General features: G+C 41.3%; 1 protein-coding gene across 1 annotated transcript; it reads left to right on the forward strand.

The window, feature by feature from the left end:
• Positions 1 to 8,063: 8,063 nt before the first annotated feature.
• On the forward strand, positions 8,064 to 14,335 carry PBA1 (N-terminal nucleophile aminohydrolases (Ntn hydrolases) superfamily protein). The gene is made up of 9 exons (XM_087684759.1): positions 8,064 to 8,238; positions 8,326 to 8,392; positions 11,719 to 11,795; positions 12,989 to 13,044; positions 13,117 to 13,189; positions 13,297 to 13,408; positions 13,579 to 13,652; positions 13,778 to 13,852; positions 13,936 to 14,335. The coding sequence occupies exons 1-9, from the start codon at positions 8,191 to 8,193 to the stop codon at positions 14,056 to 14,058; spliced, it is 705 nt and encodes a 234-aa protein (XP_087540885.1). The 5' UTR covers positions 8,064 to 8,190; the 3' UTR covers positions 14,059 to 14,335.
• Positions 14,336 to 15,470: the final 1,135 nt, after the last annotated feature.

The following is a 15,470-nucleotide window of genomic DNA, read 5'->3' on the forward strand; positions in this document are numbered from 1 at the left end:
GAGGTATCATCAGGGAAAGCTCATTTGGTGGAGCAAAGGATACAAGGTGATTGAGCAAGAAGACGGGACATTTATTTGGGAGATCAAGGTCTTCTGCCATCACTGCCTACAAATTTTGACGAGCATCCCTGTTGAATTCAATGACGATGGAGGAATGGAACCTACAGTCCACCCATTGAATATGCTGAATTTCGATTACCATAATTATGAGTAGAGTCCAGGATGGCGGGGTATGTAAACCCTTTATGGACGTACACCTTGTACTTTGATGGGGCATCCAGGGGTCCATGCAAAAAAGGAAGTGTAGGAGTTGTCATCCGAGACCCCCGTCGACGCATTGTCATGAAGTTAGCTGCTTATCTCGGGGTGAATTTTACCAATAATATGGCCGAATACAAAGCCCTGATAATGGGTTTGAATATTGCGAAGAAGGGTGGTATTTGTCAGTTGTTGGTGAAAGGGGACTCTCAATTGGTTTTAAATCAACTCAATGGGACGTACATGGTACGAAACCCCATCCTTTGTATGTACCATCATACTGCCATAGCCCTGCTAGACGAATTTGATAGAGTGTCTTTTCAGCTGATTCCAAGGAATTGGAATCAGTTTGCCGATTCTTTGGCTAATTTTGCGTATGAAGAAGACCTCTTCTTTAATTGTGGCCCTTGTCCCGATATATCTATTGATGGTGAGACAGGACCTGGTTGTTTGTGGGGTATGCTTTTTGAACATGCCCTCTTTGGCAGACGATGGTTGATTTGGGTGATGCAGAGGGTAAGTGAGACTCATCTCCCTTTATTATCTGGGACCCATAGACTGATTAGACGACATGTGATGCGAACACCTCTTGCAATATACGCAGGAGGGATGGGTCATAATTTAATGCACCTAGTTTAGGGCTACGAGCCCTGTTCCCCTGGGAATGGTATGCTTTGATGTCTATCATGGTTGTTTCCAGGAGGATGTTATGCATAGTATTGTTTGACTTCATTAGGCCAAGAGGGCCGATTCAGTTTTTTAGCAAAATCAAGTTTCATTTCATTAGGCCAAGAGGGCCATTTTTCTGTCTAGTGCGGGTGCGTTTAATTGGGTTTTGTTTTAGTGTTGTGCTGGACAGATTTCATGGTTAGTGGAATTTGGTGGACCCTGGAGGAGCCTTTGCTGCGATGGAAGCTTCTTGCAGCCAATCCAGGTGATACCTCTCCTTTACGAGTATCTTTCTTTCCTGTTATATTTGTATTTGTACTTGTCGAGGGGATACTTTTTGTTGGGGACCGGCAACCAAGGCATGAAGTCCCAGGTTTAGGCTAAGTATGTTTGAGGGAGGTCAGAGTAGTCATTGCCTCCTGTAAAGACATTGTCCGACATCGAAAGACCTATTTTAGAAGGACGTCCTAGTGGCCCTGTTCTGCTAGCCTGCTAGGCAGCCGTTCTAGGAGTTCTTGTTAGTAGTGAGGCAGTTAGAGAAGCCTGCCAGAAGATAATAATGATGATGCCAAGAAACCCTGAATATCCTAAAAGATGAATATAAATACGAAGGTGTGTAAAAAGGGGTTCTAACCCCTATTAAAGAAACGAAAAGAAATGAAAATATATAAGCAGTTGATCATTGCCTTGCGAGGGCTTGGTAGGTTCCTGGGGACGAGTCAGACCCGGGGCCGATACCTTGTCTTCCTAGGGGTGGCTTCTTGCCAAATATGATACCCAAACAAGGAAGGTTGGAGCGAAAATAAAAGTGAGCGTTAAAAAAGGATTAAGTGTTGCCTTGCGAGGGCTTGGTAGGTTCTTGGGTGCCGAGACAGGTCCTGAGACCGATGCCCTGTTCTCCTTGGGTCACTATGCTCAGCTCCCTCCTTTTTACATGCCCAAGTTTGTTCATCCAATTAAAACCCTAGAAGAAGAAATGTATTGAAAGAAAATACTCCTTGATCAGGCTATAGGAGTCCTCGCCTTGTAGGAGCTCCTAGTTGTGTTGTATTTAGTTGGTACGTAGTGCAGACTAACACTTAGGGCAACCTCTTTGATAGGGTTCTTTTTAGTTTGGCTGTGTTGGAGCAGCTGGTTAGTGACTCACTTCGGATCTTCTATTAGATGATGCTAGGTCTACTCCTTGTGGATATCATGCCTTGGTTCTGTCCAGGGGTAGGGGGAGCATTGTGCTGAGTTTTATTTTATAATTGTTTTGTATCCGTTTGATGCTTCTTTGGTTGTTTCTATGCAGATATGTTCGTGGATTCGACGGGTTGAGTCGCCCTATCCCGTGGTCGCCAATGAGAGAGGAATTTAGGTGACGAGAAGTGCTTAAAAATAGCTAAAAATCATGGAAATCAAGGGAAAAATATTCAATGTCAAAGGCGGCAGCTCGATCTAGGACGATTTTAAGCATAAGCAGTCGACGGGTGCCCAAGTGACACCTCCGGATTTTTAGTAATTTTTTTGTCAGTCAGGACAGGATGTGGGAGCTACAGGCCTGTCCGGGATGCCGAGGCGAACGCCCAGAAATTTACAGCACGTCAATCGGAGCTCGTATGCGGAAGATGGCCCGAAACCGGCCGGGGTGCCCACAAAGGGGGCCAAATTTGAAAATTGAAAGGGTGTGATTAGTGGGGGTGCCCTTTGGCCCCTCCACCCCCCTAATTTTTTCGTGGGGGGGAAGGTAGTGCCGTGCAGGCAACCGCGCGAAAAAAACGCGCCCCCCCCCCAATCATGATGAGGCTTGACAAGCAAGCTATGGAGTGCATTATGCCAGGCTTCTACACTTATCATACGCTCCATGTCGCTTCAATCCGCGCAGGGAATGGTGGCCTGTAGAGGGAGAGAGAAAATCAGTCTTTCTCTCTCCTCCCTCTCTCTCTTCTAAGGGGGAATTCATGTGGGAAGAAGAAGGAAGAAGAAAGAATGATGGAGGCTTGTCCGGCATGGATCGGATTGCTCCACGGGCTGGAAATGGTGATTGGTGATTGTGCTGGACATGAAGTGCTACTGATTTCCAAATCTACAGCCATGGACATGAAACCCGAAACACGCAAATAAGCGGTAATTTAAAATTTTCAAAGGAAATTTGAGCTTTTATGGCTTTTGATGGATGAAATGTTGTTCATGTGGGCTAAAAATTGTTCATGTTACTGTTTTCTATGAGTTCTTGCTAGTCATAATCAAAAAATCAGAAAAATATGCATTTTATGGTTCAAAATAATATGCTAAAACACGTAAAACATGAAAAAACAAGGGAAAATGAGGGTTTTTGACATAAAAATGGGGAAGTAAATAGGAACATCAACTAAACTTTCATTTTTCTACAAGAAGGAACTAAGGGCCACAGCCCATAACCTGTTTTGAATTTTCAGTAATTAAATAATGCAGGAAACTAAGGGAAAATACAAGAAAATGGTGGAAAAACCCTAAAAAATAGGGGAAAAATACATTTTGGGTTCCGAAAAATAAGGATAAATAAGAGAAATGTTTGTGGATGTTTGTGGGGACTGAAGCATGAGGATTTGCCTCAGTTCAACCCCACCTTCTTGTTCTAGTGTGTGTTTTCCCGCTTTTTATACATAAAATGGTGTCAAAGTACCCTATAAATCCATCCAACGATGCAATATTTAAATGGGGAAGGGTAGAGAAGTTGAAATATGTCTAAATGCCGTGTGAAATGATGGGAAAGTTGCTGATTTATATGCATAGCATTTAGGACGGATGATTATTAAAATTAAGAGCTTAGTAGCACGGGGATCACCTCGGTGCTAAGCCCATGCAACGAAGCACGAATGGTAGTTGGAAACCATTAAAAGAATGTTTTTGCACTTGTGCACAATACTGTTTTGCTAAATGTTTGAGCACTCGGCATCCACCAAATGCATAGAGCATGAAAAGAATTTAAAAGTATCGGTGATCAGCTCCTGGACATGCATTGCAATTGGTTTATTAGAACATGACCTACGTTGAGAGGCAGTGAGGCACCCATGCTGTAGGTAGATGCGGATCCTAAAGGGGAAATCAAGTAAGGACAATGGTACATTCCTGGACACGTTTATTTGGTACCTTGAGCGACTTTTGTGCGATGTGTCTATTTGTTGAGCGACACACTGAGGGGCCAATCCCCAAGGTGTAGGAGAGTCGCAGAGGGTTGACGGCATTCAGCCGAAGGAGGAACCCCATGTGTATGTGATTCGAGCCTTTCGGCTATGTGAAAGGGACTCCCTCTGAGTAATATTGGGTTAGGATCAGTTGGACTACAACGTATTACAAACGCAATGTTTAGGAAGGCAGAGATTTTGATAGACGCTCCTGGCCGCGAGGCCGAGGGGTTGTCTTGTGCATAGTGACGAGGCCCGGCTAGTGCATGAGCCAGTGCCGGCCCGTTTTTAGGTCCATCAATCCTCAAGCCCCCTCCATCTCCAAGCTCCATCCTCCATAGCCGCGCGTGCGAGAAAAGATAAGAGAAGAGAAGAGAAGAGGAGAAGAGGAGATGGTGGAGCTTCACCCTCTTGATCCCTCACTCCCACACACTCACTCCCTCACACTCTCACACTCCCTCTCTCAAGAGCACACACAAGCAAGAAGAAGAGAAGAGAAGAAGAAGAGAGCTCTTGTTAGCCACACACCAAAGAATGAGCTTCCATTCACTTTTTGAACTTTATATACAAACCCTAAAATCCTAGGGACACCCATCCCCTTTTTTACATGACCGGCCATTATGGCAATATATTTTTTCCATTTCCCTCTTCTAGCCTTATGTCTCTAGCCTATGCCTGTCTAATATTTTACAATTGGCACAGGAGGGAGCCTGGAGCTCTTTTACAAGAGTTTTTCAAGTTTTTCGAGGCGCCTTTCATTTAAAATTGCGCCTTTGGTCTCGGCTTAGCTTTTAGAGGTCGCCTGCGTGCCTTTGCTCTTCTTCCATGCTTTTTTCAAATTTTCCTTCATTTTCCGCCATTTTCCACCATTTTCTGCCATCTCGACTTGGGGTTAACACTTCTTTTCTCCATAGCTCATCTTATCTTCTTGCCCAAACCATGTTTTGTAACGTGGTATTAGAACCTCTTTCCTTAAGTTATGAGGTAGAGAGGCATCTACTATTATGTAGGGGGTGAAGGAGCTCAAGAGGTTCAAGGCTCATGTAGTTAAGACAAGGAGGTGCTACTCAAGAAGGCTAAAGATTGATTTGAAACGTACAAGGGTGTGGAGTCTATCTAAGTTTAAAGAGGTTGCCATTAAAGGAAGTTATTGAAATATATCCATCACTTTGTCATTATCATTTCAACTCATTTAGAAGGCTTCCATTGTCAAGAAGGAGAGGCTTGTAATCATTGAAAGGTTTTCTCAACTTTCATAATCTACAAGCAAGGGGCTTGCACAAGGGGCGTACTTGACTCAAGTAAAGGCATGATTAAGTAGGGGCCCAATAGGTTGTGCTTAAAGGGTTAGCTTGTTTCAAGAGCTGGGGGTGTGCTTCTCTCTTTGTCAAAGATAGAGAGGTGAAGAGAGAGAGAAGATGAAGATTTGTTAATGCTATTGGAGCTCCTAAATTGGTTGCACTAGTATTTGAAGTGTCTAGTTGAAGTTAATGTATGAAAACATAGCTTCCTGTCCTTGTGTGATTTGGTGGCTCAAAATGTAGCTACTGAGTGAAATAGAGATAAGCTTCCCCTTTAAAAAGGCTTTTTATAAGCCTTAATCATTAAGTTTATTAAAGGTCTTGATTTTGGATGGAGAGAGAGAGAGAGAGAGAGAGAGAGAGAGAGAAGGAATCAAGTTAAGATTTGTTGCTTTGTTTGATTGCCTTGGTGTGCCTTGGTGCCATAAATCAATTGATTTTCTATTAAAGGCTGTTGTCGACTAGTTTGATGTTGTCAAATCCACCCCTTCAAACAGATGTAGAAAACGTCATTGAGGATAGCCATGGCCTGCTCATGCCATTTTTCTTTTCTTTTAGCTCTCTTTTAAATCTCTCTCTCACAAACCATACTACCAAGGTTTAAATAAAGCCTCTTTCACACCTACTCACTTGCAAACTTTTTTTTTGTATTGAGTTTGTTCACACCATCCACTCAAAATGAGCTCAACTTCAAAATATGCAAACACATTTGCTATCCCAAACTAGTCTAAATTAAACACTTTATAGCACATCTCTATTATATTGACATGTTTACAAAAAGTCATCATATGCAAGAACTTATAGTGATAATATCTCTATCTATCATATATAAATGCCCAATATCATTGTTCAAAAGAAAATCCAATGCCAAGCCATTGTAATGCCTCAAAAATTAGTGAATGCCATGTAGCCATTAGGCAATATCCAAAGTAATATATGCCATGAAATCTATAAAGTCAAAGCCCAACAAAATCCTAAGAGGATCCATATATTGTCCCAACAAGTCATATATGTTAAGAAGAGCATATCAAGCCAAGGCAATGTATATTTGTGTCAATGTCCAATTGATCAAAGAAAAGACCGAGATAAAGAGTATGAAGGAAGAGAAGTCCAAGAAGACGAACGAGACCAATGAGATCAAGAAGAGAAAGGACACCATGAAGCCTACCAAAGAATGTCAACATCCAAGAAAGGACACCAAAAGATCAAATGTGGAGCCAAAGTCCAAGTGAAGCCAAAGAGAAATGAGGAGACAACCAAGACCAAGGAGTCAAAAACTACAAGCACCAAATATAAAAATGTCCATCATTGGCATCATGATGTAGCCAAGGAGACCAAAAAAGAATCCAAAAGTTTGAGTTGTATTTCCTATGCCTTTGTTTGGAATTGCATGAGTTAGAGGCCTTGCACGCATTCAGGGGGGAAACCTACATCCTTAAGTGCAATTATCCAAGGGATAAGCTAGCACTTTTGCTTAATGACATTTTTTTTCTTTTCCCCTACACACAACACATTAGTTGAATATCCTTATGACCCAAAGGCATCCAAACAAATCTTAAAGAAGCCTCAAGTCCACATAGAACTTTAGTTGTCACCATTCTCAAAAATTGGTACTTCCAATAAGCCGATGCAAGAACTCCTAGATTCCTCCACCCACAAAATCTTGGATTCCTGCTTCAGTGACTTAAATCCTACATCTAGTTCTTGTTCGCAAATCTTATGATATTACCAAACAAGAGGCTACCTTCATTTTTTAGGAAGTTGAGCACATTTTTAATCCATGCCAGACCTAAAATGCTTCTCTCGTGCACATTGTAATGTGTCATGTTCAATTACCATGATGGTGGGCTTCATGGCATGAGATATAACGTTTAAGAACATGGTGAGGCGAAGGGATCACTAGACTATGGTGTTAAGGATCGCAACAAACAAAGATAGTGTTCTACCTCTTGAGATTCTTAAAGGAAACATGCTCAAGCCATTAATCCTACAAGAGTGTACCGTATTGAGTACACATGACATTATTGTTGGTAGATAAGGAGCTATGGCTAATCATGGAGCAACAAATTCAACACAAAGTTGGTTTTGTGAGTGAGTACTTCGACTTGAAAGGTATATATTAGGACGACACACACTTTGGTGAACGTGGAAGGACGTGATCGTTGCCTTTAAATATTTCAAATAGATTGTGGCAAATCTCCACAACATATGTTGTATGGGATTCATGTAGCTTTATGCACTTCCACATGTATAAAGAGCTTCTTAATCGCACCAGCCACACAAAATCAAGCGAGAGACGTTAGTGGGGGCTATTGATGCAAGATAGCTTGAGTAAAGTCCTCCAAACCTTTTTCCATATCCAAGTGTAAAATTTTATGGAGAATTACCTTAATGATAACAACCATCTATACTTTCATGAACCCTACTAAAGGCTAACCTTGCAAGGCTAGTGTGGCTTGTCACACAGCAAATGGGCGAGAAGATGTAAGTTCGATCAAATTGTGTTCTGAACAAATAGGCTACCCAACTCCATGCAAGCAGAAATTGCTGCTAACAAGGGTTTAAACCAATGGCCTCTTAATTAGCCATTGCTCTTGTCAAGGGGAAAGGCCAAGGTGGAATGTGCTGTCCGTCCGGGTGGTTGTGAAAGTGGGAGTCCCATTTAAAAATGGAAGTCCAGCGCTGGATTCACAAAGCTACGTTTTGGGAAGTGAGAACTTGAAGCGTAGCCTGGGCTGTTGGAGACTTGGAGTGCTGTTCACGGAGGCAGGGGGTAGAGAGCGTATTCTGTTGTCGATTGAGCCCCAGCGAAAATGGAGCCTTGGACTGCCGACTGGACGAACGCGCCCCACTCCATGGGGGTGAGTGCGTGTCTCTCTCTTTCTCTCTCTGTGCTTTTGACAGCTTCGTCTTAGGCTCTCTCCTTGATCGTCTTCATTGCTTCGCAGACGACCATAATGGCCGTGCAGTACAACGGCGGTGTGGTCCTTGGTGCGGATTCACGCACCAGCACAGGTATTTCCACCTGCCTGCACCTTCGTCCTGTCCTTTTATGTAGTCTCAAGCAACTTTTGTAAAGCTTTAGGTATGCCATGAAAAGCAGAATAGATTCGGTAGTTGTTTGCACATTTTCACCAGATTTACCTGTTTTTTTCCTTCTTCATATATTGGGCAACCATGTTTCCCCACCTCTTCTTTGCCATGATATTGGACTTTTCGACGTCCTTTGAACAATTCTCGGCATTTTCGTTATGATCCATTTTGAGCATGGCCATCAGCTGCTCCGTGTATGCTTGAAAGGGCTAGTATTGGATGATGTGGAAGAATCCAAATTAGGGGATGAAGTACTTGCACATGTGACCTTGTCGAGATCATATGCACCATCCACCTTAAGCAAATCTTTTTCGGGGCCATTTCTTGCATGTTCCTATTGTTTGCTGGGTTAGCTGGTTCTTTAAGTTCACTTCTTTGAGAGCTTTGAAGTTTTGATAATAATGTCACATGTAAAAGCTCGATGGGCAGAGATGACAAAAAGGGAGAAGGCTATACATAGGTAAAATAACCAACGCCAGCCAACCTGTTGTAAAACAGGTGGACCATGCAAAATCTTTGGTACTGCTCATAAAGGCCAAGGACAAAGTGATGACTGCTCGATAAGAGAAAGAATGGGTCTAGCACCTAAATCACAAACCAATCTGAGCACCTATATGCTGCACCATCAGATATGTTGAGGGTGAACACTAACAAGCATGGACTGACATACATGACCGGTACAAGAGCCCCGCACGCCTTTCGTGTGACCTAGATTGAGTCTCATAAGTAGATGGACACAAAATAACTCGATTGCTAGCATTTTTGGCTTCTTTATCATTGCATCCATAGCCTCATATATCGTGCCAATGCAAGGCTTCATACTTCCGCATCAATAGATGCACAATTAGGAACAGTATTGCAGTTTTTCATTTCACATCATTCTAAAAAATTGTGATATCCGCCTTTTCCTTGCACAAGATATGCCAAAGGTGATGCGCTGAATACATTATAAAAGAACAATTGTCTTATTACACTGCATCACATTTGCTCAATCAGCTGAGTATCACAAACTTGCATGCAAATCTCACAATCGAGCATGTCAAGAGCATCTTCTTGGACTTCTTAGAAACTTAGGTAGAAGACATTGTTGATTCAAGATAGATGCCACCATTTGAACTCCATGCTCAATGATGGTGCACACCCATAAAACACACCAATGTCCTTTAGCAAGTTAGTAGGCAATGTGTCATGCAATATTATAAAGCTAGAGCTAGGAAGCCTTGAATTCTATAAATAGGATTCAAGGCTTATTTATGTGCATTTATTGTGAACTATGCTTGCACTCTTGGCCCAAGGGTTGTTGTGTCCATACTCTAGGACGATGGGAGTTGGTAGGGAGTCTAGACACCAAACCTTGTGATGCGAGTGTGGCTCAGGAGTCAGTACGTTGCTTGCCCCATGCTCGGGGGTGAGCTTGTTGGGCTGTATGGCTCTATTTTTGGGAGGCGAGCTTGATGTTGGTTTCTATATTTTGGGTATAGCTTGTTGTGTCTTATGTGTAGGTTGGAACTTTGGGGAGACATCTCATTGGTATTTAGTGCCAATGTGTCCTATGTGAAAGATTCAAAGACATGATTGTTTGTCTAGAGAGAGAGAGAGAGAGAGAGAGAGAGAGAGAGAGAGAGAGAGAGAGAGAGAGAGAGAGAGAGAGAGAGAATTGAAGCACAACAATACACAATCAAATGAAATGAATGTTCTCAATGGATGAATGACAGTACAATGATGAAATGATCATAATGGATCATGGCCAATTGTCATTGTAAATCCTAGCCCTAATTATATCAAGTGACCATCATAGCAAACCCTAGCCCTAATTGTCATAGAAGCTAGACACATTTTGAAATGTCTCCTCTTAAGACTAGAAATGTTGGAAGGGAGATTTGAAATGCATTTTTCTAGCCCGGACCTTTCAGGGGAAACTTTGCCCACAATGTTTTGCCTTGGCGAAATGTTTCCTGTTTTGTTGTTTTTCAACATCATTGAAGCATTTCTGAATATGTTACATTAGTTATGCTATTCAAACCTTAGAAGGTTGCGTTTAATGTTTATAAGCTTAGAATGTTTTGTTTAATGTTTGATTTAAACTTAATTATTGTGGTGCTTGAATGAAAATCATCTGTCTTAGGTAAAAAAACATGACCATTGGACTAGATTCATTTGCTCTCTCTCTCTCTCTCTCTCCCCCCCAAAAGACATAGCAACACACCTAAAACTAGAAAAGTTAGATGTAGACTTATCACTAACAACTCTTTCTCTCTCTCTATCTTTTTACCGCAATTCACTTGCCAACAAACTTTAGTTAATAGGATTAAACATACTAGGATTGCCACTAGCATCTCTCTCTCTCTCTCCCCCCCCCCGCCCTCCCAAAATAAAAAACTCCTATGGCAAAAAAAGTCCCCCTCTCCCTCCCTTGATGGCATGGCATTTTTTGTTTTCTTCTCCTTGAAACTTGTTGTTCCCATTTCCATTTCCCTATTTCTATCAACCATGCTCATTGTGCTAGGTGTCTTGAGTGTCCTAGTTTCCCATTGTGAGTCTAGGCTAGTTTAGAGGCTTAAACCAAGGGACAATGTCTTAGAGAGGATGACGCGCAAGGTGTTTGATTGGGGGGCTCTTGGTGAGTGCGCTGGCGTTTGACTAGAGGTTTCCATTGCGCGTCCCTTCTGAGAGAACTACCAATCACGTCGTGGTGCAACCTGGGGGGGGGGGGGGGGAGTTGCTGCAGATAGAGGGAGCAACTGGAGGGTGGGGGGATCAATGGTGGGGGGGGGGGGGGGGGGGAACGCTGTTGTTTTTGATACACCATGGACGGATCCGAGATTGCAGCAAAATGTCGGGGGGGGGGGGGGGGGTTTGCGATCAGGCGTAGCGAGGGGTGCCATCAAACTGGGGGGCAGGCACGATCAGACGGAGCGAGGGGCGGGGGAAGCTTACGCCGTGACGGTGCTGAGCGCACATACAAGTCTATTAGGCAGTTTTATACTTACGTAAGCAACGTTTGTAGGCTTTTGTGAATTTTAATCAGTAGAGGGATCTTTTGCCTGGCATTGTTGCTGTACTTTTTAATATGTTTCTAAAAATGCTGCCCAGCTCTTTTTGAGTAGTCTTCTGTGAAAAATTTTTAGCTTCAGGAAGCAGATTTGTTTAGCAGTTCTCTATGGAAATGCAAGCATCTTATGTGCATTTAAATTAAATTTAAGAATCAAATTTACCTCAAATTGATATTAACAAATCGTTTTATGTAGGTGCATATGTTGCAAATCGTGCATCGGACAAGATAACCTCTTTGACAGATAACATTTTTCTCTGCCGGTCTGGCTCAGTGAGTATAGCAATTTATATGTATTGATGAGCTAATGAGGTTTTGGGTAAAAAGGAGTGAATTTTGTTTGATCACTAATTGAGTTTGAACCCAAATAAGAACATGAAATTCCAAACTTTATGTTTTAAGAGGGATATAGACAATTAATGATGTAATGAAAGTCTGTTTCAGACTATGTACCTGACTTGACACTCGTATGTGAGAGGTCTATGTGAACCTATGATTCTAGCAATCCATCTTGGTAGTATTATAGTTTGAACCGAAATAAGAACATGAAATTCCAAACTTTATGTTTTAAGAGTGATATAGACAATTAATGATGTAATGAAAGTCTGTTTCAGACTATGTACCTGACTTGACACTCGTATGTGAGAGGTCTATGTGAACCTATGATTCTAGCTATCCATCTTGGTAGTATTATAGTATGTGAATCCATGATGGTAAACCGGCCAGCCAGTGATGTAACATGTGGATCTATGATTCTAAGTTGTCTATCTGACTAGTAAGAGGCATATGAATGCATGATTTTAAGCCCTTCATCTGGCCAGTAGAAATATCAGTAACAAAGTTTGGTTATTATACTCTGGCAACATTTTACATGATTAGCTATATCTGTAATTGGACTTGTCTGCTCGATGCAATTCAATGTAACATGCTTCAATTGACATCTTAAACATATTTTTGTGCTCTTTTATCTGTGGATAATAAGATCCATATGTAGAATGGCAATAGAAAATTGATGAAAAGTTGATTGAAACTTGCATAGGCAAGAAATGCATGATGTGGGTAGGGTCTGATAATCAACAGGAAGAAGCTGGCCATGTTGCATGAGCCGGATAGTTCAAAGGACAGAACAATTGGGTGAAATTGTGGAGGCGGCACTTTCTGTCTTAGGAAAAGTGGAGCTGTGCTGGGGACAAAAATATATACACTTCATGGCTTTTGGGGACGGGGCCATAAGCTTTTCACTGGTTATGAACTAAAAGTGTATTTTCAATGTACTTATACTTGTTTTGGCATGCTCAACAAACTAGAGTCTTTTGTATGCCTTTTATGGTAGTTCAAAAAGGCTTGGTTGCAACTAAAATCTGGATCTAAAACGATGGCACAAGTCCTGCAGTTGCAAGTTACATATCTTTCCATTTTAGTGGCAATTAGCCTACACTGAGTGCTAGTTTTCTGATTTGTAACAGGCAGCTGATTCTCAGATCGTGTCAGATTATGTTCGATACTTTTTACATCAGCATACGTAAGTTGCAATAGTGTTATTACTTTAATGTACAGAATGAACATGTCTTTGAGAGCATTTGGATTTCCTCAGGATGCAGCTAGGAAGACCTGCGACTGTGAAGACAGCTGCAAATCTAGTTCGTGAATTATCATATAACAACAAGGTTGGTGATTCCTAATTGGCATCAGTACAGTAGAATAAGAAAAGCTGGGTACTATCTTTGATATGTCTGTTTCATGCTAACTGGCTCAAATTGTGTATGTATGGCAGTCTTTTTTGGAAGCGGGGCTTATAGTGGGTGGTTGGGATAAGTATGAGGGTGGGAGCATTTATGCTATACCTTTGGGTGGTACACTTTTGTCCCTACCATTTGCTACAGGAGGTACTCTGCAATCTTGTTTCTTGTGCTGCAACTTTTTTAAAGAACAGCCAGTATATTAATGGTGTATCTGGACATCTAGACATAGTTTGTGAGGACACTGATTGCCAAATACAACTTATCCAAGGTTGATGGTACATGTTAGCTGACCAGATTGTCAAGCTTTTGTGCAGGCTCTGGTTCAAGTTACCTTTATGGATTTCTGGATCAGGCATGGAAAGAGGGCATGACTAGGGAAGAAGCTGAAGTAAGCTTCCTCATGATTTACACTTCTTTTGGGGCATTCCATAGGGTTTAATTCTTATTTCTACACCTGTTTATGGAAGTTCAAGCGTCCAAATAAGGGTTATGGTTTTTGTTGTTTTTCTGCAGGCTTTAGTGGTAAAAGCAGTCTCATTGGCCATTGCCCGTGATAGTGGGAGTGGTGGTGTTGTACGAACCGTTGTGGTATGTGCTAGGAGTTGAACAGCAGCATATCTTTATGATGCCTCAGAACTCATTGCCTGATGGTTGTGTTGATGTGATTGCAGATTGATGAGCATGGCACATCTCGCAATTTCTTCCCTGGAAATAAGTTACCACTTTGGTATGAGGAGATCCCACCTCAAGTATCTCTTCTGGAAGTGGGCAGCGGGGAACCAATGAGAACTTAATTGAAACTCCCAAGGTTTTATATAAATAAGAAAATATATTCTCCACAACTTGATGTCCAAACTTAGCAATGAAGCCATTGGAGATACTCAAGAAATCTTGGTAATGATGATCATACAGAAACAAATTTAGGGATTGTTTGAAAATATGGAGCTTCAAACAGTTTATTTCACCGATGCAGTAGGATGGAAATCAATTCGAAAACCATTTCCTGATGTAATATTTACTTCTTGACCTGTTAGTACTTAGGCAAATGGTATCTTTGTTGATTTGAGCATTCACAGGCATTCATAAAAAAAAGTACAGGTAAACCTTTTTGAAACTCATCTGACACTGCTGCTTGATACCATCAGGAGATAAGAGATGCTTGGCAAACACACAGTAGTACCTTATGATCTGACAAAAATTGAAACATGATTGCACTAAGTTCTTGAATTAGAGAATGTATTGAGCAGTTCGATTACTGCCTGTATGGTTGTCTCGTGTAGAATTCCATTGCTCAAAAGTCTTAAAAGATAGTGACATTTGAACAAATTAGATTTCCATTTGAAGTGAATAGATATTTTATTATGCCTTAGGGGATGCAGTGTGCAGGTTTTGAACTCACGCACCCCTATGAATCAACCCACACCTGAACCACTATGTCATGACCTCATTGGTCAAATGAGATTCCTTTTTGTGGCTGCTTACAAGCTATGTTAAACCTTTGTTCAGTGTTGCCAAAAGTTCAAATGGATATTTGGGTCTTGAAACAATCGATGAAATGACAAGGACTTGCAAAGGTAAGAAGTTAGATAATTGTAAAATGTATTGACATGTTGGGTCCCTTGGAATTGATTGCTACCTGCTCTTGCAAATCAAGAATTTATTACATTTTTCAAGCTTCAATGAGTTTCAGCTTATGCTCCCAGATGGTTTTTTTCATATGACTAAAGAACCATGAATGAACCTTGAGCAAGAATTGATCATAAAGGAGAGGAGGAAGAGAATGCAAATGAGTAGCATTGCTAGGCTGAAATATATTGTCATTGACAAGATTTGTGGGTTCTATGAATATCTTGAATTTAGTTGACACAAACATGAATACATAAGATATTAGAGTGAGCAAAGGAAGAGCAATTCTTAAAAGTCAATATAGGTATTTTATTATGCCTTTGGGGATGTGGTGCATAGGGTTTGAACTCATGCATCCCTATAACTCTATCCACATCCAAGCCGCTATGTGACTCTCCCATTGGCAAGAAGAGCAATTCTTTAAGAAAGTCGATGTACACATTTCCAAGATATGGTTTCTTTAGGCTATTTAACATTTCAAAATCAAAATCAAAATTTATTGTTATATAAGAAAATAATCTTAATAGTACTAGCATTATTTTTTTGTCCAATATGTAAGCATTGCACATCCTAGGATAAG

Source organism: Lygodium microphyllum, chromosome 9 (assembly GCF_053477565.2).
Source record: "Lygodium microphyllum isolate KBCC chromosome 9, Lygodium_microphyllum_v1.1.10, whole genome shotgun sequence".
In the NCBI taxonomy this organism is placed as follows: domain Eukaryota; kingdom Viridiplantae; phylum Streptophyta; class Polypodiopsida; order Schizaeales; family Lygodiaceae; genus Lygodium; species Lygodium microphyllum.